At 62.9% G+C, this 27,697-nt stretch overlaps 1 protein-coding gene across 1 annotated transcript; it reads left to right on the top strand.

Moving 5' to 3' along the window:
- The first annotated feature begins 186 nt into the window (after nucleotides 1-186).
- ASXL1 (ASXL transcriptional regulator 1) lies at nucleotides 187-26,354 on the top strand. The gene is made up of 12 exons (XM_068150198.1): nucleotides 187-456; nucleotides 8,274-8,356; nucleotides 13,866-13,974; nucleotides 16,382-16,502; nucleotides 16,577-16,674; nucleotides 17,414-17,507; nucleotides 17,794-17,946; nucleotides 19,014-19,177; nucleotides 19,264-19,360; nucleotides 20,317-20,422; nucleotides 20,832-21,435; nucleotides 23,024-26,354. Exons 1-12 carry the CDS (start codon nucleotides 397-399, stop codon nucleotides 25,865-25,867), a joined length of 4,533 nt encoding a protein of 1,510 aa, XP_068006299.1. The 5' UTR covers nucleotides 187-396; the 3' UTR covers nucleotides 25,868-26,354.
- Nucleotides 26,355-27,697: the final 1,343 nt, after the last annotated feature.

Raw genomic sequence — 27,697 nt, 5'->3', positions numbered from 1 at the left:
CCCGCGCTTTGTTTTCCTTCAAACCGGCCTCGGGCCCCGCCCTGTCGCTGCCCGCGCGCGCGCGCGGGGTCCCGCCGTGTCCCGCCGCGGCCACCGTCGCCGAGCTCCGCCCACTTCCCCCCTCCCCCCCCCGCCCCGTGCTCCCGGCCCTTTGACCCCGTTGTTATGTCGGGCCCGAACTGCCGCCGCCGCCGCTTCCCGTAACGCTTCCCGGAGACGCCTCCTCCTTCCCCCCCCCGCCCCCACCCCACCCCGCCTCGCGCCCCGCCCGCCCCGCGCGCTCCCGCCCCGCCCCCGCCGCCGCCGCCGCCCTCCCGCCGCCCGCGCGCGCCTAACGGTCCGCGCCCGCCCGCCGCCGCCCCGCGCGGGAGGAGGAGGAGGAGGAGGAGGAGGAGGATGAAGGAGATGAAGCAGCGGAGGAAGAAGGAGCGCACGTGGGCCGAGGCCGCCCGCCTGGTGAGCGGGGCCCGGGGCGGGGCAGGGGGAGCCGGGCCCGGGCGCCTGGGGCGGGCCCCGGGAGGCGGCGCGGGGGCTCGGCTGGGCCCCGGGAGGCCTTCTCCCCCCCGGGGGGGCTCCGCTCGCCACCGCGGCCGGCCCCACCTCCAGCAACGGGGCCGCGGCGGGGACAGGCCCGGGGCCTGGGCTTCCTGGATGCGGGGCCGGTGCCGCCAGGTCCCCCCCGCCCGCGTCCCGGCGTCCCCTCCGCGGCTGTTTTCCTTCCCGGGCTGAGTGGGCAGGAGCAGAGCCCCGCCGGGGGGGTTGGGGCGGTTGAGGCGCAGCCCCCAGCCCGCCGGGAGGGCTCTGGAGGCAGCTGCCCGCTCCTGCGGGGGTCCCTGCGGCCGGCGCCTCCTTCCCCCGGCGTCCCGGGAGCGGCTCCGCCGCGCTCCCGCCCTGCCCCTCGCTGCCCTCGGCCGCGGCTCGCTGCGGGGAGGGGGGCTCCAGGCGGGGCAGGAGGCTGCGGCCTGGCCCCGGGGCAGGGCTCTGCCGCTGTCAAAACTTTCTGGGCTCTCCTCTGAGGCTTCCCTGGCTGCGGGCGGGGGGCAGGGGGGCGGCAGGGGCTGCCCGGGCCCCGGGGTCGGGACGGCTGTGAGCAGGCAGCGTTTGGTCCCTCGGGGCAGGGTTAGCAGAGGCAGCCGGGGGGACACTTCAATTCTTTGTTTGTCTTTGAGAAGCTACTTTGAAAGCTTCAACTCCCAGCCCCAGCTTTGTGCCAGGTCTGTTGGACACTGCTGCTGTTTGCCCGGGGCAGTGGGAGGAGGAGGAGGAGGAGGAGGGTGATGGTGATTGCTCTCCAGGAAGTGTCTGAGCCATGTCTGCCTTCAACCCCATTTATAAACTAGGAAATATCAACCCCCCCAAAACAGCTTGAGGGCTCCCAGGTGGTGAGTGGGAGCTGGGCAGAAGTTTTGGGTGGACTTGGGGGTGGTTGGGTTTGTTGCTTGGCACCCCCAGGTGCTGCTGGGCACTGCTGCTGCAGGGAGCTTGCTGCCTTCAGCCTCTGCCTGGGAGCTGGGCACTCCTGGGGGCACAGACCTGTGCTGGGGCTCAGGGTAAGGAAGGATCCCACAGCCTGTGAGCAGTGTGAGCAGATCCCTACAGTGTCCTCCTGCTGCTGGGCACTCCTGGGGGCACAGAGCTGTGCTGGGGCACAGGGTAAGGAAGGATCCCACAGCCTGTGGCCACTATGAGCAGATCCCTGCAGTGTCCTCCTGCTGCTGGGCACTCCTGGGGGCACAGAGCTGTGCTGGGGCACAGGATAAGGAAGGATCCCACAGCCTGTGTCCAGTGTGAGCAGATCCCTGCAGTGTCCTCCTGCTGCTGGGCACAGACCTGTGCTGGGGCACAGGGCAAGGAAGGATCCCAGAGCCTATGGCCACTGTGAGCAGATCCCTGCAGTGTCCTCCTGCTGCTGGGCACTCCTGGGGGCACTGATCTGTGCTGGGGCACAGGGCAAGGAAGGATCCCACAGCCTGTGAGCAGTGTGAGCAGATCCCTGCAGTGTCCTCCTGGAGCTGGGCACAGACCTGTGCTGGGGCAGAGGGTAAGGAAGGATCCCACAGCCTGTGGTCACTGTGAGCAGATCCCTGCAGTGTCCTCCTGCTGCTGGGCACAGACCTGTGCTGGGGCACAGGGCAAGGAAGGATCCCAGAGCCTATGGCCACTGTGAGCAGACCCCTGCAGTGTCCTCCTGCTGCTGGGCACAGACCTGTGCTAGGGCTCAGGGTAAGGAAGGATCCCACAGCCTGTGAGCAGTGTGAGCAGATCCCTGCAGTGTCCTCCTGGTGCTGGGCACAGATCTGTGCTGGGGCAGAGGGTAAGGAAGGATCCCACAGCCTGTGAGCAGTGTGAGCAGATCCCTGCAGTGTCCTCCTGGTGCTGGGCACAGATCTGTGCTGGGGCAGAGGGTAAGGAAGGATCCCACAGCCTGTGAGCAGTGTGAGCAGATCCCTGCAGTGTCCTCCTGCTGCTGGGCACAGATCTGTGCTGGGGCAGAGGGTAAGGAAGGATCCCACAGCCTGTGAACAGTGTGAGCAGATCCCTGCAGTGTCCTCCTGGAGCTGGGCACTCCTGGGGGCACAGAAGGATCCCACAGCCTGTGGCCAGTGTGAGCAGATCCCTGCAGTGTCCTCCCCCCAGCCCTGCCAGTGGCCCTGGCTGGGGCACAGGGCATGCTGCAGGGGCTGTGTGGCATGGGGACACCTGGAGCAGTGGATCTGAGCTCCTGGAGGCTGTCCTGGTCCCTTGGGCTTTTGCTTTTGGCTGTGCTGGGTTAGGTTTTGCCTGGCCAGGCTGTGCTGCTGGAGCACATAAACACTGCAGGGAGCCCTTGGGGGTGAGTCCAGCTGAGGCTTGTGTCTGGAGCTGGGGATCTTCAGGGGAGGTCTTGGTGCTCCTTCTGAGGGAGATTTGCTTGGCTGTCAGAGTGTTTTCCTAGGGCCTGCCAGGAGGAAACCTAAGCAGCCAAGCATCTCCCTTCCAGGGACTTGCATAATGCTTTGTGTGGCAGTGAGAGTGTTTCAGACCCACAGGGCTGAGCTGGAGGGGCTGGAGGAGGGCAGGGGCTGCCCACTGTGGGGCTCCCCTGCAGGAGCAGGTGGCCTCTGCCATGCTCTCTGCTCCTCTTGGAGCCCCCTGCCAGCCAAGCAGGTTGGCAGGGATGCTTCCCCCCAGCTGACCTGTGGGGCAGAGGCTGTGACCTGGCTCCAAATCACCTGATTGGAACCAGACCAAACAGCAGATGGAGAGAGGGGATCCTGCCCCTCTGCTCTGCTCAGGCCTCACCTGCAGGGCTGGGGCCAGCCCTGGGGCCCTCAGCACAGGAAGGACCTGGAGCTGATGGAGAGGGTGCAGAGGAGAGCCACAAAGATGCTCATGGGGCTGGAGCAGCTCTGCTAAGGGGACAGGCTGAGGGTGTTCAGCCTGGAGGAGAGAAGGCTCCAGGCAGAGCTCAGAGCAGCCTCCCAGGACCTGCAGGGGGCTGCAGGAAGGCTGCAGAGGGACTGCTCCCAAAGGCCTGCAGGGACAGCACCAGGGGCAGTGGTTTGAAATGAGAGCAGAGCAGATTGAGATTGGAGGTGAGGAGCAAGTTGTGCCCCAGGAGGCTGCTGGAACCCTGCAGCAGGTTGCCCAGGGAGGGAGCTGAGGCCTCATGGCTGGAGCTGTGCAAGGTGAGGCTGGAGAAGGCTGTGAGCAAGCTGCTGCAGGGGAGGATGTCCCTGCTGAGGGCAGGGGTTGGGCTGCCTTTGGGAGCTCCCTTCCAACCCAACCCATTCTGGGATTCTCTGAGTGGTCTCAGGTCTGGCAGGTGAGAGCCTCCCACTGTCTCTGGGCTGCCCAGAGCAGCACTCTGAAACAGCCTCCTCATCCAGCTCCTCAGCCTTGGGTGGTGGCAGGGGGACAGCTCCACACCTTTCCTATCACCTCTCTCGGGGCCAGAGCCTCAGGCAGAGTGGGTGCTCGAGGTGCCTAAGCCTGCACAGCACCTTAGGGCCGTGGATGAGCCAGAAATAGCCTCACCTCACAGCAGCTCATCCACTTAGAGAGCCCTGGGGCTGCGGAGCTGCCCCTGCAGGGGGTGTGGAGCTGCCCCTGCAGCTGGGGTGGAGCTGCCCCTGCAGTTGCCCCTGCAGCTGGTGTGGAGCTGCCCCTGCAGTTGCCCCTGCAGCTGGGGTGGAGCTGCCCCTGCAGGGGGTGTGGAGCTGCCCCTGCAGGGGGTGTGGAGCTGCCCCTGCAGCTCCCAGGCCCAGCTGTAAGTCCCCCAGAGCTAGCTCTGTAGTTCCCACTCCTCTTCCCTGTGCTCCCTGCCACAAATGCTTCCTGCCTTCCCTTCCTGCCACTCACCTCTGGGCTCTGTGTCCCCCTCAGCCTTTCTCAGCACCCCAGGCAGAAGTGGTTTGCAGTGTGGCTGCTCCTGCAGGGCTGAGGCTGTGCACAGGCCCTGAAATGAGCCTTTCAGGACCGCTTGGGACACCACTGTCAGAGCTGGGGGCTGGTAGAATGGAATAGAATTGACCAGGTTGGAAAAGACCTTTGGGATCCTTGAGTCCAACCTGGTGAATTCATAGAATCATTCAGGGTTGGAAGGGACCCCAAGGCTCAGCCAGCTCCAGCCCCCTGCCATGGGCAGGGACACCCCACACTAGATCAGGCTGCCCAGAGCCTCATCCAGCCTGGCCTTAAACACCTCCAGGGCTGGGGCCTCAACCACCTCCCTGCACAACCCATCCCAGGGCTTCACCACTCTCATGGGGAAGAACTTCCTCCTCCCCTCCAGCCTGAATCTCCCCATCTCCAGCTTCATTCCATTCCCCCTAGTCCTATCACTGCCTGAGATCCTGAGCAGTCCCTCCCCAGCCTTCCTGGAGCCCCCTGCAGCTACTGGAAGGCCACAGCTGGGGGAGTGATGCCAGCTGCCCCCACGGGGGTGCAGAAGCCCCTGGCTGTCAGTGTCACAAATGGGAGAGGCAGTGGGGGGGGGGGGGGGGAAGACTTTTCAGGGGGGTAAGGGGCAGCTAAGTGCTGAAGCTGTAGCTGCTGGAAGGCTGCTGTGGTGCTGGCAGTGCCAGGATGGAGGCTGGGCTGTGGGGGGGCCCTGCAGGATCATCTCTTCCCCCCCCCCTCAGGTCTCCCATGCAGCAGCCTCTCCACTTTTCCCCTGAGCAGGGATTCTTTTATCTCTATGTAAATGCTGCTGCAGGCTGAGTTCTGGGGCTGGCTGTGGCTGTCACTCCAGAGGGGCTGGCTGGGCTGGGGGAGGAATGCCTTTCTCTCTCCCAACATGTGGCTGCTCAGCTTGGGCAGGGAGGAGGTTCCCCCTGGCAGCTCCCTGCTCCCCTGAGTGGCAGGGGAGAGGTCGTGGGCAAGGCAGGAAGCAGCCCAGGCCCCAGGGCAGGGAGGTTGGATCCGTGGGGGGGGCCTGGGGGGGAGTGCTGGAGCTGGAGGGACTCAGAATGAGAACTGTTTGCTGCCTGGGAGGGAGGCTGAGTGCTGGCTTTGATCTCTGCTGTCCAGCCCTCGCTGGGCTCTCTCAGGGAGCTCCCACGCCTCTGGCCCCTGGCAGCCAGCTGGGAGCTCCAGGGGCTGGCTGCAGCTGGGCTAAGGAACTGCTCTGAGCAGAACACAGAGCTCACCAGGTTGGGAAAGGCCTTTGAGGTCACCAAGTCCAACCTCTCCCCCAGCACCCTCTGATCAGCTCAGCCATGGCCTCATCCAGGCCCTTCCCAAACACCTCCAGGGCTGGGGACTCCACCACCTCCCTGGGCAGCACATCCCCAGGGCCAATCTCTCTTGCTGGGAAGAATTTCTTCCTCACCTCCAGCCTGAACCTCCCCTGGCACAGCTTGAGACTGTGGCCTCTTGTTCTGGTGCTGGGTGCCTGGGAGAAGAGCCCAACCCCCACCTGGCTCCAACCTCCCTTCAGGGAGTTGCAGAGAGCAAGAAGGTCTCCCCTGAGCCTCCTCTTCTGCAGGCTAAGCAACCCCAACTCCCTCAGCCTCTCCTCCCAGGGCTGTGCCCCAGACCCCTCCCCAGCTCTGTTGCCCTTCTCTGGACACCTTCCAGCAGCTCAACCTCTTTCCTGACCTTAGGAGCCCAGAGCTGGCCACAGGACTGCAGGTGTGGCCTCAGCAGTGCTGAGCACAGGGCAGGATGAGCTCCCTGCTGCTGCTGGCCACACTGCTCCTGCTGCAGGCCAGGATTCCCTTGGCTTGCTGGGCACACTGCTGGCTCCTGTTCAGCTGCTGTCAGCCAGCACCCCCAGGTCCCTCTCTGCCTGGCTGCTCTCAGCCCCTCTGCCCCCAGCCTGCAGCTGAGGTGCAGCCCTGCAGTGGAGGCCTTGGCTGCCTCTCCCCTTGCAGAGCCTGGAAGTGGCCTGGAGGTGCAAATGGTTTCCTGCATCACCACTGGAGTTGGTTTTCCTCCTGCAAGTGGTCTGTGCCTGCCCCTCCAGAAGGCAGCCTGAGGCTCTGGGCCTCCCCACAGTGCTGCAGTGACTCAGGTCTGGATGGTGCTGGGGGGAGTGTGGCATCTGGGTTCCTCTGTGGGCTTCTGCCCCAGCTCAGAGCGAGAGCTGGCAGCCTGGCTGGCTCCTCTGCAGCTGGCTGCCAAAGGAGGTCAGGGCTCTGCAGCCCTGTGGCCTTGCAGCAGGGGAACCCAGGGCACAGCACCATCAGGAAGCTCCCAGGTGACCACCCCCTGGCTGCTGCTTGGCTGTCCCAGGCCATGTCCTGTGCCTTGGGGCTCAGCAGTTGTGCCCCCTCAGGCCCAGAGCCCTGCTGGGTTCCACCTCCCTGGCGTTCAGCAGGCAGCAGCCTGGCTGCCCTGGGAGGCAGCTGCAGGGGCACCTGGGGGCCCAGGGGGGTTTGCATCCACTGCAGCTTCTTTTGCTGCCTTGCTTCCTGCTGCTGTGGGAAAGCAGCAGCTCCACAGAGATGTCCTCTCCTCTCCTCTCCTCCACTCCCTGAGCTCCTGCTTTGGAGCAGGCAGCTGCACAGCCCTTGGTGGGAGGAAGGCCTCTTTGGTTTCCTCTCAGGGCCTGGGAAGGGATGAGCAGCTTCCTGCACTGCCTTTCTTTGTGCCTGCCTTCACTCCCTGGCTGTCAAGCAGCCCAAAGCTCTGCAGAGTGTCTCCAGCCATCATCCTTGCCCCATCCTTCACTGTCAGTGTGGCTCTGGGCAGGGGCAGGGCTGCAGCTGCTGCCTCAGGGGTGTGCTGATGCCTTTCCCTCCTCTTCCTCAGGCCTGAGAGCAATGAGGCCTTTGGGGATCTTTCCTCTGAAGCTCTCTAGTCTTGCCTGGCCAGCTGCTGTGGGTCCCCTCCATCCATTTCCACCCAGGGCCTGGAGCAGCTCTGGGAGGAGCAAAGGCTGAGAGCCCTGGGGCTGAGAGCCTGCAGCAGAGCAGCCCCAGAGGGGAGCTGAAGGAGCTGTGGGGGGCAAGAGGCTGGGGCCAGGCTCTGCTCAGTGGTGCCCAGGGACAGGCCAAGGAGCAATGGGCACAGAGTGGCAGCCAGGAGGTTCCCTGAGGAGAAAGTTGTTTGGTGTGAGGGAGCAGAGCCCTGGGGCAGGCTGCCCAGAGAGGTTGTGGAGTCTCCTGGTGTGGAGAGCTTCCAACCCCCCCTGGGCACTGTGCTCCTGGGCAGGCTGCTGGGGGAGCCCTGCTGGGGCAGGGGCTGGGTGAGCCCCACAGGTCCCTTCCACCCTCCCTGCTGAGGTTCTCTGAGCTCTGCCCTCCTCTGATCAGAACTCTGCCTCCTGCCCTTCCTGAGCTGCAGCCAAGCTGGATGCAGCAACCCAAGGCTGCAGCTGCTGCCCTGGGCAGTTGTTGTCCAGTAGCACTTCCATGGGCAGGGACAAAGCTGCTGGCTGCTTCTCCCCAGGGCAGGCAGGCCCAGGGCAGGGAGAGCATTCTGCATCAGCAGAGCTCCCACTGGCTGGGAGCCAGCCTGGGAGGCTGCCCTGTGGCAGCAGCTTGCTCTGAAACCTGGGGCAGAGCTTCTGCTGCTGCGGCCTCTGGGCTCCAGGCCGAGCCCTGCTGCTTTTCTCTCTCCTCCTTGTTCCATTAGGGGCAGGGTAAGGGCAGGGTAAGGAGCAGGGTAAGGGCAGGGCAAGGGCAGGTTTTGTGATGCTCAGCCTGCTGTGACCCTGAGGCAGTCTGAGGTTTGCAGGCTGCCTCCTGCAGTGGCTGACGCTGGGAGAGGGCTGGAGCACAGCGCCTGCAGCCCGGGAGCACAGGGGGAGCTCGCTGCTGACACCTGGCCCTGCCTTCTCTTTTCAGGTGCTGGAAAATTACTCTGATGCTCCTATGACCCCCAAACAGATCCTGCAGGTCATAGAGGCCGAAGGACTGAAGGAAATGAGGTTAGTACTGCTGGTGTGGCCTGGGGGAGGCTGCTCCTGGCCGGCCGCTCCGTGCGGCTGTGCCTCACCCCCAGCCTGCTGCTCCCCTCCTGCTGCTCCTCTCCTGCTGCTCCCCTCCTGCTGCTCCCCTTGCAGGCAGCTCAGATGAGGGGGGAGAGAGCTCTGCACAGCTTGTGGGCTGGGGCTTTGTGTTGGGTGCCTTTCTCTTTCTTGGGCAATAGCTGGGGGCTGCTCTTCAGGTTTGCTGCTGAGGGAGGGTCCCCTTCAGCCCCTCCCGTGGAAGCAGTGCCTGCTGCAGGCCAGGCTCCTGCCTTCTCTGGTGCCTCCCACCTCCTCCTGGGGGTCTCCCCTGAGTGGCTCCTTCCAGAACAGCTTTCTGCTGCTCTGACTCCAGTTTGGGCACAGTTGGATCACAGGCTCACAGCATGGCAGGGGTTGGAAGGGACCCAGAGAGGTCATCCAGGCCAAGCCCCCTGCCAGAGCAGGAGCAGAGAACCCAGCACAGGTCCCACAGGAACACATCCAGATGGGGCTGGGAAGGCTCCAGAGCAGGAGACTCCACAACCTCTCTGGGCAGCCTGCTCCAGGGCTCTGTGATACCCTTACAGTGAAGAACTTCCCCCAGGTGTTGGGCTGGAACCTCCTGTGCTGCAGTTGGAAGTTTTGTCTCCTGTGCTGCTTCCTTTCTGGAGCAGCCTTGGTGGCTTTAGGAGACTCCAGAAGGTTTTGTCTCTCTCTGCCAGCTTCTGCTCAGGGCTGTGAGCCCTGGGGCAGTGCAGCCCTGGGGCAGTGCAGCTGAGGGGGGTGATCCCTGGGGCAGTGCAGCTGAGGGGGGTGAGCCCTGGGGCAGTGCAGCTGAGGTGTGAGCCCTGGGGCAGTGCAGCTGAGGGTTGTGAGCCCTGGGGCAGTGCAGCTGAGGGTTGTGAGCCCTGGGGCAGTGCAGCTGAGGGGGGTGAGCCCTGGGGCAGTGCAGCTGAGGGGGGTGAGCCCTGGGGCAGTGCAGCTGAGGGGGGTGAGCCCTGGGGCAGTGCAGCTGAGGGGGGGTGAGCCCTGGGGCAGTGCAGCTCAGGGGGGTGAGCCCTGGGGCAGTGCAGCTGAGGGGGGTGAGCCCTGGGGCAGTGCAGCTGAGGGGGGTGAGCCCTGGGGCAGTGCAGCTCAGGGGGGTGAGCCCTGGGGCAGTGCAGCTCAGGGGGGTGAGCCCTGGGGCAGTGCAGCTCAGGGCAGTGCAGCTGAGGGGGGTGAGCCCTGGGGCAGTGCAGCTGAGGGGGGTGAGCCCTGGGGCAGTGCAGCTGAGGGGGGTGAGCCCTGGGGCAGTGCAGCTGAGGGGGGTGAGCCCTGGGGCAGTGCAGCTCAGGGCTGTGAGCCCTGGGTCAGTGCAGCTCAGGGCAGTGCAGCTCAGGGCAGTGAGCCCTGGGGCAGTGCAGCTCAGGGCAGTGCAGCTCAGGTGTGAGCCCTGGGGCAGTGCAGCTCAGGGCAGTGCAGCTCAGGTGTGAGCCCTGGGGCAGTGCAGCTGAGGGCAGTGCAGCTCAGGGCAGTGCAGCTCAGGTGTGAGCCCTGGGGCAGTGCAGCTCAGGGCAGTGCAGCTCAGGGCTGTGAGCCCTGGGGCAGTGCAGCTGAGGGCAGTGCAGCTCAGGGCAGTGCAGCTCAGGTGTGAGCCCTGGGGCAGTGCAGCTCAGGGGCAGTGCAGCTCAGGGCTGTGAGCCCTGGGGCAGTGCAGCTCAGGGCAGTGCAGCTCAGGGCAGTGCAGCTCAGGGGTGAGCCCTGGGGCAGTGCAGCTCAGGGCTGTGAGCCCTGGGGCAGTGCAGCTCAGGGCAGTGCAGCTCAGGGGCAGTGCAGCTCAGGGCAGTGCAGCTCAGGGGTGAGCCCTGGGGCAGTGCAGCTCAGGGCAGTGCAGCTCAGGGGCAGTGCAGCTCAGGGGCAGTGCAGCTCAGGGGCAGTGCAGCTCAGGGCAGTGCAGCTCAGGGCTGTGAGCCCTGGGGCAGTGCAGCTCAGGGCAGTGCAGCTCAGGGGTGAGCCCTGGGGCAGTGCAGCTCAGGGCAGTGCAGCTCAGGGGCAGTGCAGCTCAGGGCAGTGCAGCTCAGGGGTGAGCCCTGGGGCAGTGCAGCTCAGGGCAGTGAGCCCTGGGGCAGTGCAGCTCAGGGCAGTGAGCCCTGGGGCAGTGCAGCTCAGGGCAGTGCAGCTCAGGGGTGAGCCCTGGGGCAGTGCAGCTCAGGGGCAGTGCAGCTCAGGGGCAGTGCAGCTCAGGGGTGAGCCCTGGGGCAGTGCAGCTCAGGGGTGAGCCCTGGGGCAGTGCAGCTCAGGGGTGAGCCCTGGGGCAGTGCAGCTCAGGGGCAGTGCAGCTCAGGGGCAGTGCAGCTCAGGGCTGTGAGCCCTGGGGCAGTGCAGCTCAGGGCAGTGCAGCTCAGGGCAGTGCAGCTCAGGGGTGAGCCCTGGGGCAGTGCAGCTCAGGGCTGTGAGCCCTGGGGCAGTGCAGCTCAGGGCAGTGCAGCTCAGGGCAGTGAGCCCTGGGGCAGTGCAGCTCAGGGCTGTGAGCCCTGGGGCAGTGCAGCTCAGGGCAGTGCAGCTCAGGGCAGTGCAGCTCAGGGCAGTGCAGCTCAGGGCTGTGAGCCCTGGGGCAGTGCAGCTCAGGGCAGTGCAGCTCAGGGCAGTGAGCCCTGGGGCAGTGCAGCTCAGGGCAGTGCAGCTCAGGGCTGTGAGCCCTGGGGCAGTGCAGCTCAGGGCAGTGCAGCTCAGGGCTGTGAGCCCTGGGGCAGTGCAGCTCAGGGCAGTGCAGCTCAGGGGTGAGCCCTGGGGCAGTGCAGCTCAGGGCAGTGCAGCTCAGGGCAGTGAGCCCTGGGGCAGTGCAGCTCACACCCTCCTGGCATCATGGAGGAGATGCCCACCCCAGGGCTCCTTTCCTGGGCAGCAGGACCTGATGTGGAGCCTCAGACTCGGCAGGGGTGGGAGGCTGTGTCCCTTGGTGAAGCTGCTGTGAGCTTCCCTCTGCCCCTGGGGGAGCTGTGGCAGACACCCAGAGTGCACAAAGGAAGCAGGCAGCTGTGGTGCCCCAGGTGCCTGAGTGCCACATGGCCAGGAAGGGAAGGCTGAGCAGCAGGGGCAGGCAAAGCAACCTCTGCCTGCTGCCTGTGCTCTGCCTCTGCTCAGACCTCACCTGCAGCACTGCCTCCAGCTGTGGGGCCCCCAGCACGAGCAGGACCTGCAGCTGCTGGAGCAGGGCCAGAGCAGGCCACAGAGATGTTCAGAGGGCTGCAGAACCTCTCCTGTGGGGCCAGGCAGGGAGAGTTGGGGCTGTGCAGCCTGGAGAGGAGAAGGCTCCAGGGAGACCTTAGAGTAGCCAAAGGGGCTCCAGGGGAGCTGGGGAGGGGCTTTGGCCAGAGGCCTGGAGTGCCAGGATGGGGACAAGGGCTTTGAGCTGGGAGAGGAGACTGAGACTGGGGAGGAGGAAGAAATCCTTTGCAGTGAGGCTGGGGAGAGCCTGGCACAGGCTGCCCAGGGAGGCTGTGGCTGCCTCCTGCCTGGAGGTGTTCAGGGCCAGGCTGGATGAGGCCTGCAGCAGCCTGGGCTGGTGGGAGGGGTCCCTGCCCATGGCAGGGGACTGGAGGAGATGAGCTCTGAGGTCCCTTCCACCCTGAGCCAGCTTTGGGCTCTGGGATTTCGTTGGTGGGCTCCAGAGGCAGCTCAGGGAGATGCTGTCTGGTGCCAGAGCTTGTGAAGCAATGTGCAGAGCTGGGATGCTCCCAGGCTGGGGAAGGAGCTTGGGGTCAGCTTCCCATTTGAGAGGATCCTCTCTGGGAGGCTTTGGCTCCAGCCAGGCTTCACTTTCACTTGGGGCAAGGAGATCAGCCTGGCTTTAGTGTCCCCCTCCAGGTAGCTTTCTGCCTGTGGCTGGTTGGCAGACCCCAGGTGAGGGGACACCAAGTGTGGGAGGGGACACCAAGTGTGGGAGGGGACACCAAGTGTGGGAGGGGACACCAAGTGTGGGAGGGGACACCAAGTGTGGGAGGCCCTGCCAGCTGAGGGCATCAGAGCTTTTCTCTCTGCTAGGGCAGAGCCTGAGGCTTGCCAGGGAGGAGATCCCAGCAGCCCAGCCTGGTGGAGCTGGGAGCTGCTGCCACAGGGCAGCCTCCCAGGCTGGCTCTCAGCCAGTGGGAGCTCTGCTGGTGCAGAATGCTCTCCCTGCCCTGGGCCTGCCTGCCCTGGGGAGAAGCAGCCAGCAGCTTTGTCCCTGCCCATGGAAGTGCTACTGGACAACAACTGCCCAGGGCAGCAGCTGCAGCCTTGGGTTGCTGCATCCAGCTTGGCTGCAGCTCAGGGAGGGCAGGAGGCAGAGTTCTGATCAGAGGAGGGCAGAGCTCAGAGAACCTCAGCAGGGAGGGTGGAAGGGACCTGTGGGGCTCCCCCAGCCCAGCCCCTGCCCCAGCAGGGCTCCCCCAGCAGCCTGCCCAGCAGCACAGTGCCCAGGGGGGGTTGGAAGCTCTGCACACCAGGAGACTCCACAACCTCTCTGGGCAGCCTGCCCCAGGGCTCTGCTCCCTCACACCAAAGGAGCTTCTCCCCAGCACGGGTGGGGACCATGCTGCTGGGCTTGTCTTCACCTTTCTGCTGCTGAGTCAATCTGGGGGCTCTCTAAAATCAATCCAGCTCAAAGGTTCAGGCAGACAAAGGGAGGAAATGGGTCACAAGAGTCAGAAATGTCTGAAATGAGCTGAGAGCATCTCCTAAAGTGGTGTAGCATTTCCTGCCTGCTGCTGACTGCTTCACTCTGGGTCGAGGCTGATGCCAGGTCAGCAGGGAAGCAGCTCTGCTTGTCCCATAGAGCTGGTGAGCACTGCCACAGGCTGCCCAGGGAGGCTCTGGCTGCCCTCTCCCTGCAGGTGTTCAAGGCCAGGCTGGATGAGGCCTGGAGCAAGCTGTGCTGGTGGGAGGTGTCCCTGCCCAGGGCAGGGGTTGGAGCTGGCTGAGCTTTGAGCTCCCTTCCAACCCAACCCATGGATGGAAACTCCAGCACAGGAGCTTCCACCTCAACATGAGGAAGAACTTCTGGCTGTGAGGCTCCCAGAGGCCTGGAGCAGGCTGCCCAGAGAGGTTGGGGAGTCTCCTTCCCTGGAGCCTTCCCAGCCCTGTCTGGGTGTGTCCTGTGTGACCTGTGCTGGATTCTCTGCTCCTGCTCTGGCAGGGGCTTGGGCTGGAGGATCTCTGTGGGTCCCTTCCAACCCCTAACCTCCTGAGCTGGATTCTCTGCTCCTGCTCTGGCAGGGGCTTGGGCTGCAGGATCTCTGTGGGTCCCTTCCAACCCCTAACCTCCTGTGCTGGATTCTCTGCTCCTGCTCTGGCAGGGGCTTGGGCTGCAGGATCTGTGTGTGTCCCTTCCAACCCCTCGCATCCTGTGATCCTGCTCTGCTCAAACTGGAGTCAGAACAGCAGCAAGCAGTGGGAGGAGCCACTGTGGTCTCCTGCAGGCTGTGTCCCTGCTGAGGCCATGCCCTGAGGCTGGCTGTCTCTCTTGCAGTGGCACCTCTCCCCTGGCCTGCCTCAACGCCATGCTGCACTCCAACTCGCGGGGCGGCGATGGCCTCTTCTACAAGCTGCCTGGACGGATCAGCCTCTTCACACTCAAGGTAGGGGCTGGGCTCCTGCCCTCAGCTCAGCTGGGAGCTCTTGCTGTGCACCACTGGGTGCTTAAACTGGTCCCTGAGCAGCCTGGGAGCTGCCTGGGAGCTGATGGTGGCCGAGAGGGTCTGGCTGCCACTCCTCCGCCAGAGCTGCTGCCTCTCAGCTGCCTCCAGCCCCCTCCAGCCCCGGGGTCAGTTCCTGCTGCAGCAGCCCTGCTTGTCCTTGGAGTGCACAAGGGAGGGCAGAGAATCCTCCCATGGTTGGCATTGGAAGGGAGCTTAAAGATCACCAAGTTCCCACTAGCTCAAGGCCACATCCAGCCTGGCCTTGGAGACTGCCAGGCTTGGAGCCCCCACAGCCTCTCACAGCCTGTTCCAGAGCCTCAGCACCCTCCTGGGGAAGGGTTTCTCCCCCATGGCTGATCCAAATCCTGCTCCTCCCAGTCTGAAGCCATCAGCCCTCACCCTGTCACTCCATGCCCCTGTACAGAGTCCCTCTCCAGCCCTCCTGGAGCCTCCTTCAAACACTAGAAGCTGCTCTAAGGTCTCCCTGGAGCCTTCTCTTCTCCAGGCTGAGCAGCCCCAACCCTCTCAGCCTGGCCTCACAGCAGAGCCCTTCCAGCCCTCCCAGCATTGCTGTGGCCTCTTCTGGCCCCACTCCAGCAGGTCCCTGTCTGTGCTGAGGACTCCAGAGCTGCCCCAGCACTGCAGGGGGGGTCTCAGCAGAGGGGCAGAATCCCCTTCCTGCCCCTGCTGCCCACCCTGCTGGGGATCAGCCCAGGACATGGCTGGCTCTGGGCTATGAGGACCCAGTGACAGCTCATGGAGAGCTTCTCACCACCCAGCACCCCCAAGTCCCTCTCCTCAGCACTGCTCCTTAGCCATTCTTCACCCAGCCTGGGTTGCTGATTGGGAGCCAGCTGCAGCACCTCCTGAGACAAATCCTCTGGCTGCAGTACTTGGTGGCCAGTTCAGGTGGCTGCTTTATTGCTGCTGCTGCTTTAGTGCTGCTCCTTCCCTGCCAGGCAGGAGGCAACACAACCACCCAGCAGCTCAAACTGCTCTGAGGGCTTGGAGCTGCAAGGAAAGCCTTGCTAGGAAGGTTCCTCCTCCTGGCTGGTTGCTCTGTGTGCTGCAACTGCTGTCTGTCCAGCACCACCATCTCCCTCAGATCCTGCAGGCCTCTCTGGGCTCTTTATTTTGGGGTGGGTTTGGGGTTTGTTGTTTGCTTGGGGTTGGCTTTTGTGTTGTCCCAGCAATCAGAAAGGTTGACAATGTTCCTGGGCTGAGCTTTTTCTTCTGCTTTGTGTTGTGCTGCTGGCTTCCCTGCTGAACAGCAGCTCAGTGCAGCAGCTCAGTGCAGCAGCTCAGTGCAGCAGCTCAGTGCAGCAGCTCAGTGCAGCAGCTCAGTGCAGCAGCTCAGTGCAGCAGCTCAGTGCAGCAGCTCAGTGCAGCAGCTCAGTGCAGCAGCTCAGTGCAGCAGCTCAGCTACCTGCTTCCTCTTCACATCTCTGCTTTCCTGCTGTCAGAAGGGGCTGCTGAGTTGCAAACAGATGGAAATGAAATGGCTTTGAGTCCTACAAGTAGTAAACACATCTCCTAAGCTTACTACCTCAGCAGCTGGCTACTCAGATGCTGCTCTGCTCTTTCATAGTAAGGCTGAGGTGCTTCTCACAAGCACAGAATGGTGAAGGGTTGGAAGGGATCTCTGGGGACTGAGTCCAACCTCCCCCTGCCAGGGCAGGGGCACCCAGAGGAGGTCACCCAGAGCACAGCCAGGTGGGTCTGGAATCTCTGCAGAGATGGAGACTCCAGCACCTCTCTGGGCAGCCTGCTCCAGGCCTCCAGCAGCCTTCAGTGACAGAAGTTCCTCCTCATGCTCAGCTGGAGCTTCTCATGGCCCAGTCTGTGCCCCCTGGCCTGTCCCTGGGCACCCCTGAGCCAAGCCTGGTGCCACCCTCCTGCCACCCACCCTTGAAGTGTTGATCAGCCTTGAGGAGCTGCCCCTCAGGCTGCTCTTCCCCACACTGAACAGCCCAAATCCTCTCAGCCTTTCCCCTCACAGAGAGGCTCAGTCCCCTCAGCACCTCTGCAGCCCTTTGCTGTCCCCTCTCCAGCAGTTCCCTGAGGTCCTCCTTGAACTGTGGAGCTCAGGATAACTCCCTTCACCAGGAGCTGCTGATGTGTGGAGCAGTGCAGTCAGTACCTTGCTGAGCTGGGGTGTGTTGGGGTTCCTCAGCCAGGAGGTGCCTGGGAAGCACACTGGCAGCCCAGTGCAGTCCTGCTCCACCCTGAGCCCAACCAGGGCTAAGCCAGGGGGAGGTTAAAACCCAATTCACTTGACAAGCTCTGTGCACTCACCCTGTGGTGCAGGGGGGGGCTGCAGCCATCCCAGTTGTCTTTCCCCCCTCAGAAGGATGCCCTGCAGTGGTCCAGGAACCTCTCAGTGCCAGAAGGGGAGGAGCTGGAGGATGCAGCGGATGCAGAGAGCTGTGGCTCCAATGAAGCCAGCACTGTGAGTGGTGACAATGATGGTAAGTGTCTGCTGGCCTCCCCCTGCAGCCACAGGGCTGCCCCAAGGCTCTGCCTGACCTCTCCTCTCTTTCAGTGTCTCTCGATGAAACCTCCTCCAACGCCTCCTGTTCCACTGAGTCCCAGAGCAAGGCCCCTGCTGCTGCCAGGGAGAGCTACAGAGCTGCCTCCCAGGTAGGAGGAAGTGGGAGTGCTGGGGAGCACCAAGCCCCTGAGAGAGACCTTTCACTGCTGGGTGGTGGCAGGGAGCAGGATGGGTGCCTCAGGCAGTTACAGGGCCTGCTCCTCAGGTGGGGCTTGCAGTGTGGGCAGGGAGGTGATGCTGCATTCCCTGCTGGGCACAGAGGTGGCAGCTGAAGGGTGACTCCAGAGCCAGGCAGCTCTTCAGCCAAGCTGCTTAGAGGATGAGGGCCACAGAGATGATCAAAGGGCTGGGGAACCTGCCCTGTGCAGACAGGCTGAGAGAGTTGGGGCTGTGCAGCCTGGAGGAGAGAAGGGTCCAGGGGGACCTTAGAGCAGCCTGCCAGGAGCTGAAGGGGCTGCAGGAGAGCTGGGGAAGGGCTTCTGAGAAGGGCTGGGAGTGCCAGGCTGAGGACAATGGCTGTGAGCTGGGAGAGGGCAGATTGAGACTGGAGATGAGGAAGAAATTCTTTCCAATGAGGGTGGTGAGACACTGGCACAGGCTGCCCAGGGAGGCTGTGGCTGCCCTCTCCCTGAAGGTGTCCCAGGCCAGGCTGGATGAGGCCTGGAGCAAGCTGTGCTGGTGGGAGATGTCCCTGCCCAGGGCAGGGGGTTGGTACTGGATGATCTTTGAGCTCCCTTCCAAGCCAGACTGTTCTGTGAACCTCTGGTTTTACCCCTCCATAATGCCTTTGCTCCTCTGGTTTGTTCTTGGCTCCTTCCTGGGCTGCAGGCAAGCAAACAGAAGAAGAAGCCTGGGGTGATGCTGCCACGCGTGGTGCTGACACCGCTGAAAGTCAACGGAGCACACATGGAGTCTGCCTCGGGTGAGCCCTGCTCTTGGGGTGCTCCTCTCCCTAGTGACTGCACAGGCAGCTTTCCATCACTTCTCCCTAATTACCTGCTGAAGTTTGCCTCAGGATTGCCTTCACACTGGCTGAGAATGCCTGGGGCTGTGGGCAGTTGTGCTGAGCTCCATCAGAGCAGCAGCTCAGTGGGCGCCACCCTCTCAGGGTGCATCTGCTGCCAGCAGATCATTCTCGCCTCACACCTCGCTCCCAGCTGGGGTTCTGCTGCTCCTGGCATGGTTTTGTGAGGTTGGTTTGCTTTCAGGCTTCACAGGCAGGCATGCTGATGGGGAGAGCAGCAGCACCTCCAGCAGCAGCAGCAGCTCCTTGGCCCTCTGCAAGGCCTCCTTGCGCAGCAGGACGGAAATCAACAGGGATCCTCCGCAGCTGCTGAGGGGCATCCGGAAGCCCACAGCAGGTTGGTGCTCTGCCTGTGGTGCTTAGAGGGACAAATGGCCATGGGGAGGGCAGTGTTGAGGTCCCTCCATAGCTGAGACAAGAGCCAAGCTGCTTCTCCTTCTGAAGGCAGAGGATGATCTCGAGGCTCTCAAGCCAGACCTCCCTCCCTGAGCCAGCTGAAGTTTGTCTCCCCTGGCCTGTACCTGAACAGCATCAGGAACTGTACCTGAATGTGCCAGAGGTGTGCCCTCTTGGCAAAACTCTGCACAGCCCTTCATCAGTGTGCTGGAGAGTCAGCTTTCCTGGGGTCAGAGAATTGCCCTCTGAGAGCATCCAGTCCAACCAGCACCTCAGCCCCACGTGGCCACTAAGCTATGGCCCCAGTCCAGCCAGCAGCCCAGCACCACCATGGCCACCAAACCCTGGCCCCAGGTGCCATGGCCACAGGTTTCCTGAACCCCTCCAGGGCTGGGGACTCCACCACCTCCCTGGGCAGGCTTTCAGGAAAGAAATTCTTCCTCATCTCCAACCTAAGCCTCCCCTGGCACAACTTCAGACCATTTCCTCTCCTCACCTGAGACTAGGGAGAAAAGACCAAGAAGCCCCAGCTGGCTCCAGCCTCTTTCCAGGGAGTTGTAGAGAGCCAGAAGCTCTCCCCTCAGCCTCCTCTTCTTCAGGCTGAACACCCCCAGCTCTCTCAGCTGCTCCTCCCCAGCCCTGCTCTCCAGACCCTTCCCCAGCTTCCTTGCCCTTCTCTGGACCTGCTCCAACCTCTCAATGTCCTTAGAGTGAGGAGCCCAAAACTGATCCCAGGATTGAAGGTGTGGCCTCACCAGTGTGCAGCACTGGGCAATCCCTGCCCTGCTCCTGCTGGCCACACCACTGCTGATCCAGGCCAGGATGCTGGTGGCCTCCTTGGCCGCCTGGGCACGCTGCTGGCTCAGCTGCAGCCGGCTGTCAGCCAGCACCCCCACCTCACCCTCCACTCCTGCTCCTTTTGCTGTTGTACCTGGGCTTCTTGCCTCAGGTGCTGCAAAGCTTCCACAGCCCCAGTGTTCATTTTGTTTCCCTGCCCTTGAACTGCAGGGCAGATGAAGAGAAACCGTGGTGAGGACATCGACTTTGAAACCCCTGGGTCCATCCTGGTCAACACAAACCTGCGAGCCCTCATCAACTCCAGGACCTTCAACGCCCTCCCCTCCCACTTCCAGCAGCAGCTGCTCTACCTCCTCCCCGAGGTCGACAGACAGGTAGGAGGGGCTGCAGCTAGGGGGAGGTTTCCATTCCCTGCCTTGCCTCTGGAGGGCTGGAGGCCATGCTGGCTGTGTCCCATCAGGTGGGGGCCGACGGCTTGATGCGGCTCAGCGGCAGCGCCCTCAACAATGAGTTCTTCACCCACGCTGCCCAGAGCTGGAGGGAGAGGCTGGCTGATGGTGAGTGGCTTGGCTTCTCCTGGAGGAGAGCTCCTCATCTCATGGCATCTTTCTGGGGGGGTTCACAGGATCACAAGCTCACAGGATGTTAGGGGCTGGAAGGCACCTCCAGAGAGTGAGTCCAAGCCCCCTGCCAGAGCAGGAGCGGAGAGTCCAGCACAGGTCACACAGAACACATCCAGATGGGTCTTGAAAGCCTCCAGAGGAGACTCCACAACCCCTCTGGGGAGCCTGCTCCAGTGCTCTGGGACCCTCACAGTGAGGAAGTTCCTTCTCATGTTGAGGTGGAACCTCAGACAATGAGGAGGAGTGGCTGATGTGTTTTCATTTGGGAGCTACAGAGCCAAGCAGTGGAGATGTAGAGAGTGCCAGACTTAACCTTCCTGGAATGGTTTGGGTGGGAAAGGACCTTTCAAGGTCATCCAGTCCCATTCCCAGGGACATCACAGCCCCAAACAACCTGAGCTGCAGTGGTGCCAGGCATGGGGCAGCTCCCAGCTCCCTGGGCAGCCTGGGCCAGGCTCTCCCCACCCTCAGCACCAAACATTTCTCTCTTCTCTCCACTCCCAATCTCCCTCTTGGAGTTCAAACCATCCCCCCTTGGCCTGCCCCAACAGGCCCTGCTCAGAAGTCTGTCCCCAGCTTTCTGCTGAGCCCCTTGAAGCACTGCAAGGCCACCAGAAGGTCTCCCTGGAGCCTTCTCTTCTCCAGGCTGCACAACCTTGACTCTCTCAGCCTGGCTCACAGCAGAGGGCTCCCAGCCCTCAGTGGGCTGTGTCTTGCTTGAGGCTCTGTGAGCATTGCCTCTAAGGGGTTGCAGGCAGTGTGTGGATCTGTGGGGCACTGACAGGAAATGTGTGCTCTGTGCCTGTCCAGCTGCTGCAGAGTCACCAGCAGCTGCCTCTGAGAGCCAGGCCTGTGCAGAGGCTGAGCTTCCCCCTCTTGCTTCCACGCAGGTGAATTCACTCACGAGATGCAGGTTCGAATTCGGCAGGAGATGGAAAAGGAGAAGAGGGTGGAGCAGTGGAAGGAGAAGTTCTTTGAGGACTACTATGGACAAAAGTGAGACATTTTACCTCCTCTGTCCTGCTTTCTTGGGGGTTTTGTCTCCTGTGCAGGTAGCAAAGTGTTTGTGCTTGGCAGGTCCCTGAGAAGGCGAAGCTCAACCCCTGGCCAAGCCCAGCCTGTGGGGCTGCTGCAGCTCGGTGGAGCTGGCTGGCTGGCAGCAGGGTTTGTGTCCCAGGGAAGCTCACATCCCTGGTTCCCATCACACATCTTGGCCTCCCCTTGGTTTTGCTGGCTCCCTGTGGCAGTGGGGTGGGCTGGGAGGTGTGGAGGTCACCGCAGCGGCTGGGGGAGGGCTCAGCTTTGCCATCGCTGCGTTCCCGCCTGGCAGGCTGCCGGTGGGAAGCCCAAGGGGGGCGTTGGGTGGGCTTTAGCTTTTAGCTCCTTTCTCCCATTTGCCCCACAGGTTGGGCCTGACCCAGGAGGAATCCCAGGAGCAGAACTCGGCGCAGGAAGATGCGGAGAACAGGACGGGGCCGGCCGCCAAGGGGGAGGCTCGGGCGGCGCGCGGCCCCGCGGCCCGGCAGCGGGACGGACGCTTCCGCAAGCGCTCGCGGCCGGACCTGCGCTGCAGGGCCCGCAGGAGCCTCTACAAGCTGCGGGAGGCTGAGCAAGCAGAGGCCTCCAAGGAGGCTGCCCCTGCGGCCCCGGAGTCCTCCCTCCACAAGGAGGCCGAGCCCGAGGCAGAGCCGAGGAAGGACGATCCGCTGAGCCCTCCGCCCGCGGCGCCCAAGCCGGAGAGCTCCCAACCTCCTCTCTCTCCGGAGGCTTCCAAGCCCCAAGAGCCCTCCCTGGCAGCTGCCAGCAGGATTCCCACCTTGCCCCAGGAGAACTCTGCTCGGGATGCCAAGGAGCAGAAGAGGAAATGCTTTGAGGAGGCTGCCTCTGCGTCCTTCCCCGAAAAGAAGCCCCGGCTTGAAGATCGTCAGTCCTTTCGTAACACAATTGAAAGTGTTCACCCAGAGAAGCCACAGCCTACTAAAGAGGAGCCCAAAGTCCCACCCATCCGGGTAGGAAAGGCATCACTGATGCTCTGGGGAGGGCTTCTCGGGGCTCTCCTGCTCAGCAGCACCAAAACACGGTTAGGAAAGTGGCAGGGGGCTCCCTGGCAGAGCTGGGGAAGTGCCCTCTGCTCCCCACTCTGTCCTTCAGGCAGCACAGTTGGAAGTGTTCAGCCAGAAGAGCCCCAGCCTGCTAAAGAGGAGCCCAAAGTCCCACTCAGCTGGGTAGGAGAGGGATCATTGATGCTTTGGGGGTGCTCAGGGCTCTCCTGCTCAGCACCTTGTTAGAACGTGGAGTGCTGGCATCCTGAGAGAGGTGGCAAGGCTCTCCCTGGCAGAGCTGGGGAAGTGCCCTCTGCTCCCCACTGTGCCCTTTAGGCAGGCAAAGAAGGGAAAAATCACTCCCAGGTCTTTGCAGAAGAGCTCAGGGTGACCTTGGCTCTGTTAGGTCACAGTTGTGTGGGTGCAGAAACCACTTGTGCTGAGCCTGGTGCAGAAGAGACCTTCCTATGGTGGTCTTCATCCTGTGCAGCTTGGCAGTGCCTTGGGGGCAGAATCTTCTGACTTGCCCTATCCTGGCTGGAAGCATTCACCACCCCTGCAGGGGGGGGTCACCCCTGCTGTAAAGATTGAATGAGAGGAAATGGCCTGAGATTGGGCTGGGGGAGGTTTAGGTTGGAGACCAAGCAAAATTTCTTTGCTGCAGGAGTGGTCAGGGCCTGGCACAGGCTGCCCAGGGAGGTGCTGGAGCCCCCAGCCCTGTGGCCATGGCACTTGGGGGCTGTGGTGTGATGGCCATGGTGGGGTTGGGTTGCTGGTTGGATCTTGGAGGTCTTTGCCAACCCAAACAGTTCTCAGGTTTCTATGACTTTGGTTTCTGGAGGTCCAGATCCAAACTGCTCATTCTGGAACAGAGCCACAGAATTCTTTGGATTGGGAAAACCATCATCTCCCTGCCAAGTCTGGGGGGAGGGGGTGTCCCATGGGCTCTGGGCCAATCTCAGTGGAGCTTCACCTGTCCCATGACAGCACACACAGGCTGCAGGGACACAGGCTGCAGGGACACAGCCTTGCTGCTCCTCTGCCAGAATCAGGTTTGAAGTTGGAATTCTCATTTTTGTGGAAGCCTTTGAGGCTGACTGTGCTGAGCAGATGCCACTCAAACCTTTTGCCTGCAAGGGTTGGGGCTGTTCAGCCTGGAGAAGGCTCAGGAGGGACCTTAGAGCAGCCTTCCAGTACCTGAAGGGGCTGGGGAGAGCTGGGGGGGGGCACATTTGCCAAGGGCTGGGAATGACAGGGTGAGAGGCAATGGGTTGGAGCTTGAGAAGGGCAGATGGAGTCTGGAGATGAGGAAGAAATTGTTCACAGTGAGGGTGGGGAGACTCTGGCACAGGCTGCCCAGGGAGGCTGTGGCTGCCTCCTGCCTGGAGGTGTTCAGGGCCAGGCTGGATGAGGCCCTGAGCAGCCTGGGCTGGGGGGAGGTGTCCCTGCCCAGGGCAGGGGGTTGGGGCTGGCTGAGCCTTGAGGTCCCTTCCGACCCAAGGCATTGAGTGAGTCTCTCAGTGGCAGGGCTGATGTCCTCTCCCTCTCTCTGCAGATTCAACTTTCACGTATCAAACCCCCCTGGGTGGTTAAGGGTCAGCCCACTTACCAGATCTGCCCTCGCATCATCCCCAGCACGGAGCCCTCCGGCCGCGGCCGCGCCGGCGCCAGGACCCTCGCAGACATCAAAGCCAGGGCCCTGCAGGCCCGAGCCCAGCGAGAGGCTGCTGCAGCCGCTGCCATCGGAGGGGGGGGTGGCCCAGGTGGAGGGAGAAGCCCTGACGAAGGAGGAGGAGGAGGAGGAGGAGAAGGCGGCGGGCGGCCCGGGCACAGGAGATCCAAGAGGACTCACGGAAAGCGTTCGGCAGATCTGCAGCGAGCACAACTACTGTCGCCTCGGCAGCTGAGGGGGCAGCAGCTGCACCCCCAGCTGCCTGCCTGGGAGGATGACTCCAAGGCCTTCCTCTCTTCCAGACAAGGCTCCCTCTCCTCCGCCGGTGAGGGAAGCGGAGCTCCGCAGCACGGTGCGGGCGCTGGCTCGGGGCAGGCTCAGCCTGCTGCTGGGTCACCCAGGAGGGTCTCTGAGGATTTGACTGGGTCAGCAGCTTGTGAGAGACAGGAGGAGGGCCCTGAGCAGCTCCCCTCTGACCCAAGGACCAAAACCCCATCCTGTGGAGCAGCACAGGAGGGGCAGAGCAGGGAGCCAAGCAGCGTGGCTCCGGCGGTGAACGGCCTGTGGGGTGCTCAGGTGCAGGGAGCTGCTGTGCCCAGTCCTGGGGCAGGGGGGCTTGGGTCAGAACTCAGAGCTGGTGGTGGTGCTCCTGCTGTCCCGCTGGCTCAGCACTCCAGCCCGCAGGGAAATGCCTCCAGCTGTCCTGCTCTGCTGCCAGAGTTGCCACCAGCTGGTAAAGAATGCCACCAGCCAGAAAGGGTGCCTAGGTTTAGGTTGAATGGCTCTGAGGCACTGGTGGAGCAAGGTGGCCCTGGCAGTGGTGACTCCAAAGCAGTGGAGCAGGAGGTCCCTGCCCTGGGCAGCTTTGCAGAGCTGCAGGCAGAGAGGGCGAGCGAGGGCGAGGCGTGGCACGAGGAGCAGAAGATGGAGTCTGTGGTGGTCCCTCCCCACGATGGCCTTGTTGCTCAGAACAGGATCAATACCTCTGACAATCTGCAGCTGAGGGCCAGGTGCCCCAGAACAGGACCAGGAGATGCCCATCGGGGAGAGCCTGAGGAGCTGCAGCCAAAGGGAGATGCTGAGGTGCAGAGCACCCACAGCGAGACCACAGACACCGCTTCCGACCTGGAGGCCGAGGAGAGTGCGGAGCTGGCCGCCTGTGGCAGAGGTGGTGGCTGCAGGGAGGGGGCTGGGCAGGGCTCCTCCCGTGGCAGCAGCACCCGGGGCTGTGGCAGGATCGGCTCGGGGTCGCCTGTGGCAGCAGAGGGCCTGGCCTGTGCCGGGGGCTTCCCCGCAGCGCCCAGCAGCGCGGCTCAGAGGCGGGCACCGCACGCACCGCTGCCCCCGGCCGCTGAGGGAACAGCTCCTGCTCGGCCTGCCTCTGTGGAAACCAGCAACCCCCTGGTGGTGCAGCTGCTGAAGGGGAAGCTTCCTCTGGAAGAAGCCCTCCCAGCACCTCACAGCAGCGCCAAGCTGGATGCCGCGCAGCCGGCGCCGCCGTCGGAAGGCCTCTCCCTGCCGGTGGAGAGGGGCAGCGGTTGCTGTTTGGCCAAGGAATCTCCTCCAGGGGTGGGAATAAAGACAAGTGCCCTAAGCAGGAGTGATGACTTCCACTCGGTGAGAGCTTCTGGAGATCCCCAGGAGAAGCATGGGCCGGGGGCAGCATTGCCCAGAGCTGAGGGTGCGGAGGATCAGCCTGGTCGTGATCAACATTCCAAAGCTGGGTCAGCTTCAAGCTGCCAAGACCAAGTGGCAAATGTGGCAAGTGCCTCTCAGAAGCCTGAAGACCTGGGACCTCTGGGAAGAACATTTTCCTCCTGTAGCTTCGAGGAGCAGAAGGAGTTGCCCAAGGTCCCTCGGGTGCCACAGCACAACCCCTTAACAAGCAGCACCACGAATAAAAGCCCAGAGAAGCTGAAAGCATCTACAGGGCCTCAGTTTTTATCTCCAACTGTCCCTTCTCTTGGTCCAAATCTGACAGGGGGTGCATCAGGCAGTAAAAGTTACGTTGGGGTTCAAGGCAAGAAGCTGTTTGGGTCTGGCTTCCCTTGCGGCCCCAGCGTTCGCCTGCAGCCCCCCAGGGCTTTGGATCCTGCCTCATCGCCCAGGAAGCAGAGTCCTCTGGAGAAGAGCTGCGTGTCGGGAGAAGGCACGGCGCCTGCCAGGGATGGGTGGGCCTCAAAGCAGCACAGCACCCCCCCGGGGGCAGGCAAGACCGAGAAGGGCTCAGCGTGCAGCAGCCTGGCCAAGAGCAACGCCGAGAACAGGAGCGGCGCGGCCGGGACCGCCGCCGGCCCGCGGGAGGCGCCGCAGGGCGGTCCCCTGGCCAGGGACCTGCCCTTCCTCAAGCTTTCCAGGGAAGCAGGAAAGGCACAGAGTCAGCCCTTGGAGCCTTCCTCCATCCCCTCGCAGCTCAACATCAAGCAGGCGTTTTACGGGAAGCTGTCGAAGCTGCAGCTGAAGGCCGGCAGCCGGAGCTGCTCCCCGGGGGCTCCGGCGTTCCCCCGCAGCCTGGCCGGCAGCGTGGTGCAGCTCAGCCGCAGGGCCAGCCGCGGCGCCGCCCTCTCCGTCCAGATGTTCGCCGACAGCAGCAGCATGGAGGAGATCTCCTTCCAGTGCTCCTGCAGCCTGAAAGCCATGATCATGTGCAAAGGCTGCGGGGCCTTCTGCCACGACGACTGCATAGGACCCTCCAAGCTCTGTGTACTGTGCCTTGTGGTGAGATAATGGCTGCTGGCCCCGGGCCGCGCTGTGTGTTGTGTGGTGTCCTTTGGTAACGACCGACCCTGACCTCCTGTACACAAAACCCTCTCCCGTTTGTAGTAGAAACGCTGTCACGCCCTGGCTGGTGAGGAGAGCTGAGCTGAGCTGCCCTCCCGCCAGGCGGCAAAGCCCTTTCTTGCTCCCGGTGGAGGGATCTGGAGGGATCCTCCTGCTGCTGCTGCTGCTTCCTGCTCCGGTGGTAAATCCCGACCGTGCCCTGCTGCACGCCCCCCCGAGGGGGAGGCCTGAGGAGAGGCAGCTTTGCTGCGGCCGCCCGCGGAGCCTCTGCTGAGGGAGGTGTTGGCATCCAGAGGAACTGGAAGGAGGCGTTTTCTACTTCAGGGCTGCGCTAGGTGAGGCCCTTCAGTCTTCCACTCTCCCCTCCTGCCAGCTCCATCCCTGGCCTGCGTGGGAAGAGCCCCGAGCAGGGCAGCCTGTGGGCGAGGAGCTGCTGCGCAGGGATGGTTGGAGTGGCGCTCGGGGCGCCGCGGCAGGAGGCGGTGCCCAGCCGGCAGCGCTCGGCAGGGGCTGTGGAGCCGGCCCGCGGCTGCCCCGTGCTGGACAGAGCCCAGGCCGAGGACGCGAGGAGAGGAAGAAGCCAGGCAGGTGCCAACCCAATGGATGAGGAGGAGGAGGATGATACTGATGTGTGGCCCTGGCTGGACTCCCTGGCCAGCTGCTGGGACTGCCTCTTGGTGCTGGCTTCACAAACTGAGGTGAAACCTTGGGAGGTTCTCCTCCTCCCCCCCCCCCAGAAGCTCTTTCTGCACCGCAGCCCTGCCCACGGGGGGGGGCTCACCCTGCCACCCCCTGCCCACCTGCGAGCCCCTGGCTGTGCAGCTGTGTGACCAGCAGTGACCAGCAGCTGACAAAGATTTCAAGCAGTGTTTGTGGGGTTGGGGTTTTTTTTTTGTCCTCCCTTTTTTTTCTTTCCCCTTTGATTCTTTTTAATGATTTTTTTAAATGATTCTTTTTATTTCCTTTCCTTTTTTTTTTTACTTATTATTTCTTTCCTCTCTTTTCCCTTCTCTGGATGTACAAAGTGAATCCTTTGGCTCCTGTAAGTAGCCTCTCTGCATCTGTTGGGTCATGTATTTATATGTTGTACACAGTACTGGCCAACTCTGTAAATGGATGTGATGTACATAGGACATAAAGGGGGCTCTCCTCTCTCTCTCTCTCTTTTTCTCTCTCTCTCCCTCTCTTTCTTTTCCTTTTTCCCCCCCTTTTTTATTTGTTTTGGTTTCCCCCTGTTGTTGTTCCCCTCCTTGGCTTTCCAGGCTCTACAGCAGTATTGTATTAAAAGTGGTGGCAAAGAACCGACCTTGCACACCCACCCACCCCCCCCTGCCCCGGGCTGGAGCTGCTCTTCTGCCCTGCCCGGCTGTCAGGCTCAGCACCACCAAGGAGTCTCTTGGTGTCCGTGTGTGTGTCCCCCCGCGCCGGCCCGGGCAGAGGGTGAGCTGGGGGCGCTCCGGGGTGGGGTTGGTGGAAGCTGGGGGCGCTCCGGGGTGGGGTTGGTGGAAGCTGGGGGCGCTCCCACCGGTTGCTCCTCTGAGCTTGCCTTGCGAGCTGCTGAACGCGGCTGTGGATGGAGAGCGACGCCCTCGCTGCTGCTCTCCAGAGCAGTTGCCGAGCAGGAGGGGGATGGCTTCGGAGCTGGGGGGGTGGGAATCGGCTGGGTCGTTGCGGCGGCAGCGGCAGGAGCGGTGGGGGGTTGATGTTTCCTTCCTCTTCTCGTCCCTTCCCTAGCTCTATCCTACCTCCCTCGACCGTGCACTTTCGGGGTTTTGG

This window comes from Melanerpes formicivorus, unplaced genomic scaffold (assembly GCF_026170545.1).
Source record: "Melanerpes formicivorus ecotype bairdi unplaced genomic scaffold, bMelFor1.0.p_v2 SCAF_19, whole genome shotgun sequence".
Taxonomy (NCBI): Eukaryota; Metazoa; Chordata; class Aves; order Piciformes; family Picidae; genus Melanerpes; species Melanerpes formicivorus.
Note: the sequence above shows the minus strand (reverse complement) of the source record. Positions and strands in the feature narration are given on the sequence as shown.

Coding starts and splice junctions, on each gene's coding strand:
- ASXL1 (XM_068150198.1), top strand. CDS start 397: ATGAAGGAGATGAAGCAGCGGAGGAAGAAGGAGCGCACGTGGGCCGAG. Junction 17,508..17,793: donor ACACATGGAGTCTGCCTCGG/GTGAGCCCTGCT, acceptor GTTTGCTTTCAG/GCTTCACAGGCAGGCATGCT. Junction 19,361..20,316: donor GAGGGAGAGGCTGGCTGATG/GTGAGTGGCTTG, acceptor GCTTCCACGCAG/GTGAATTCACTCACGAGATG.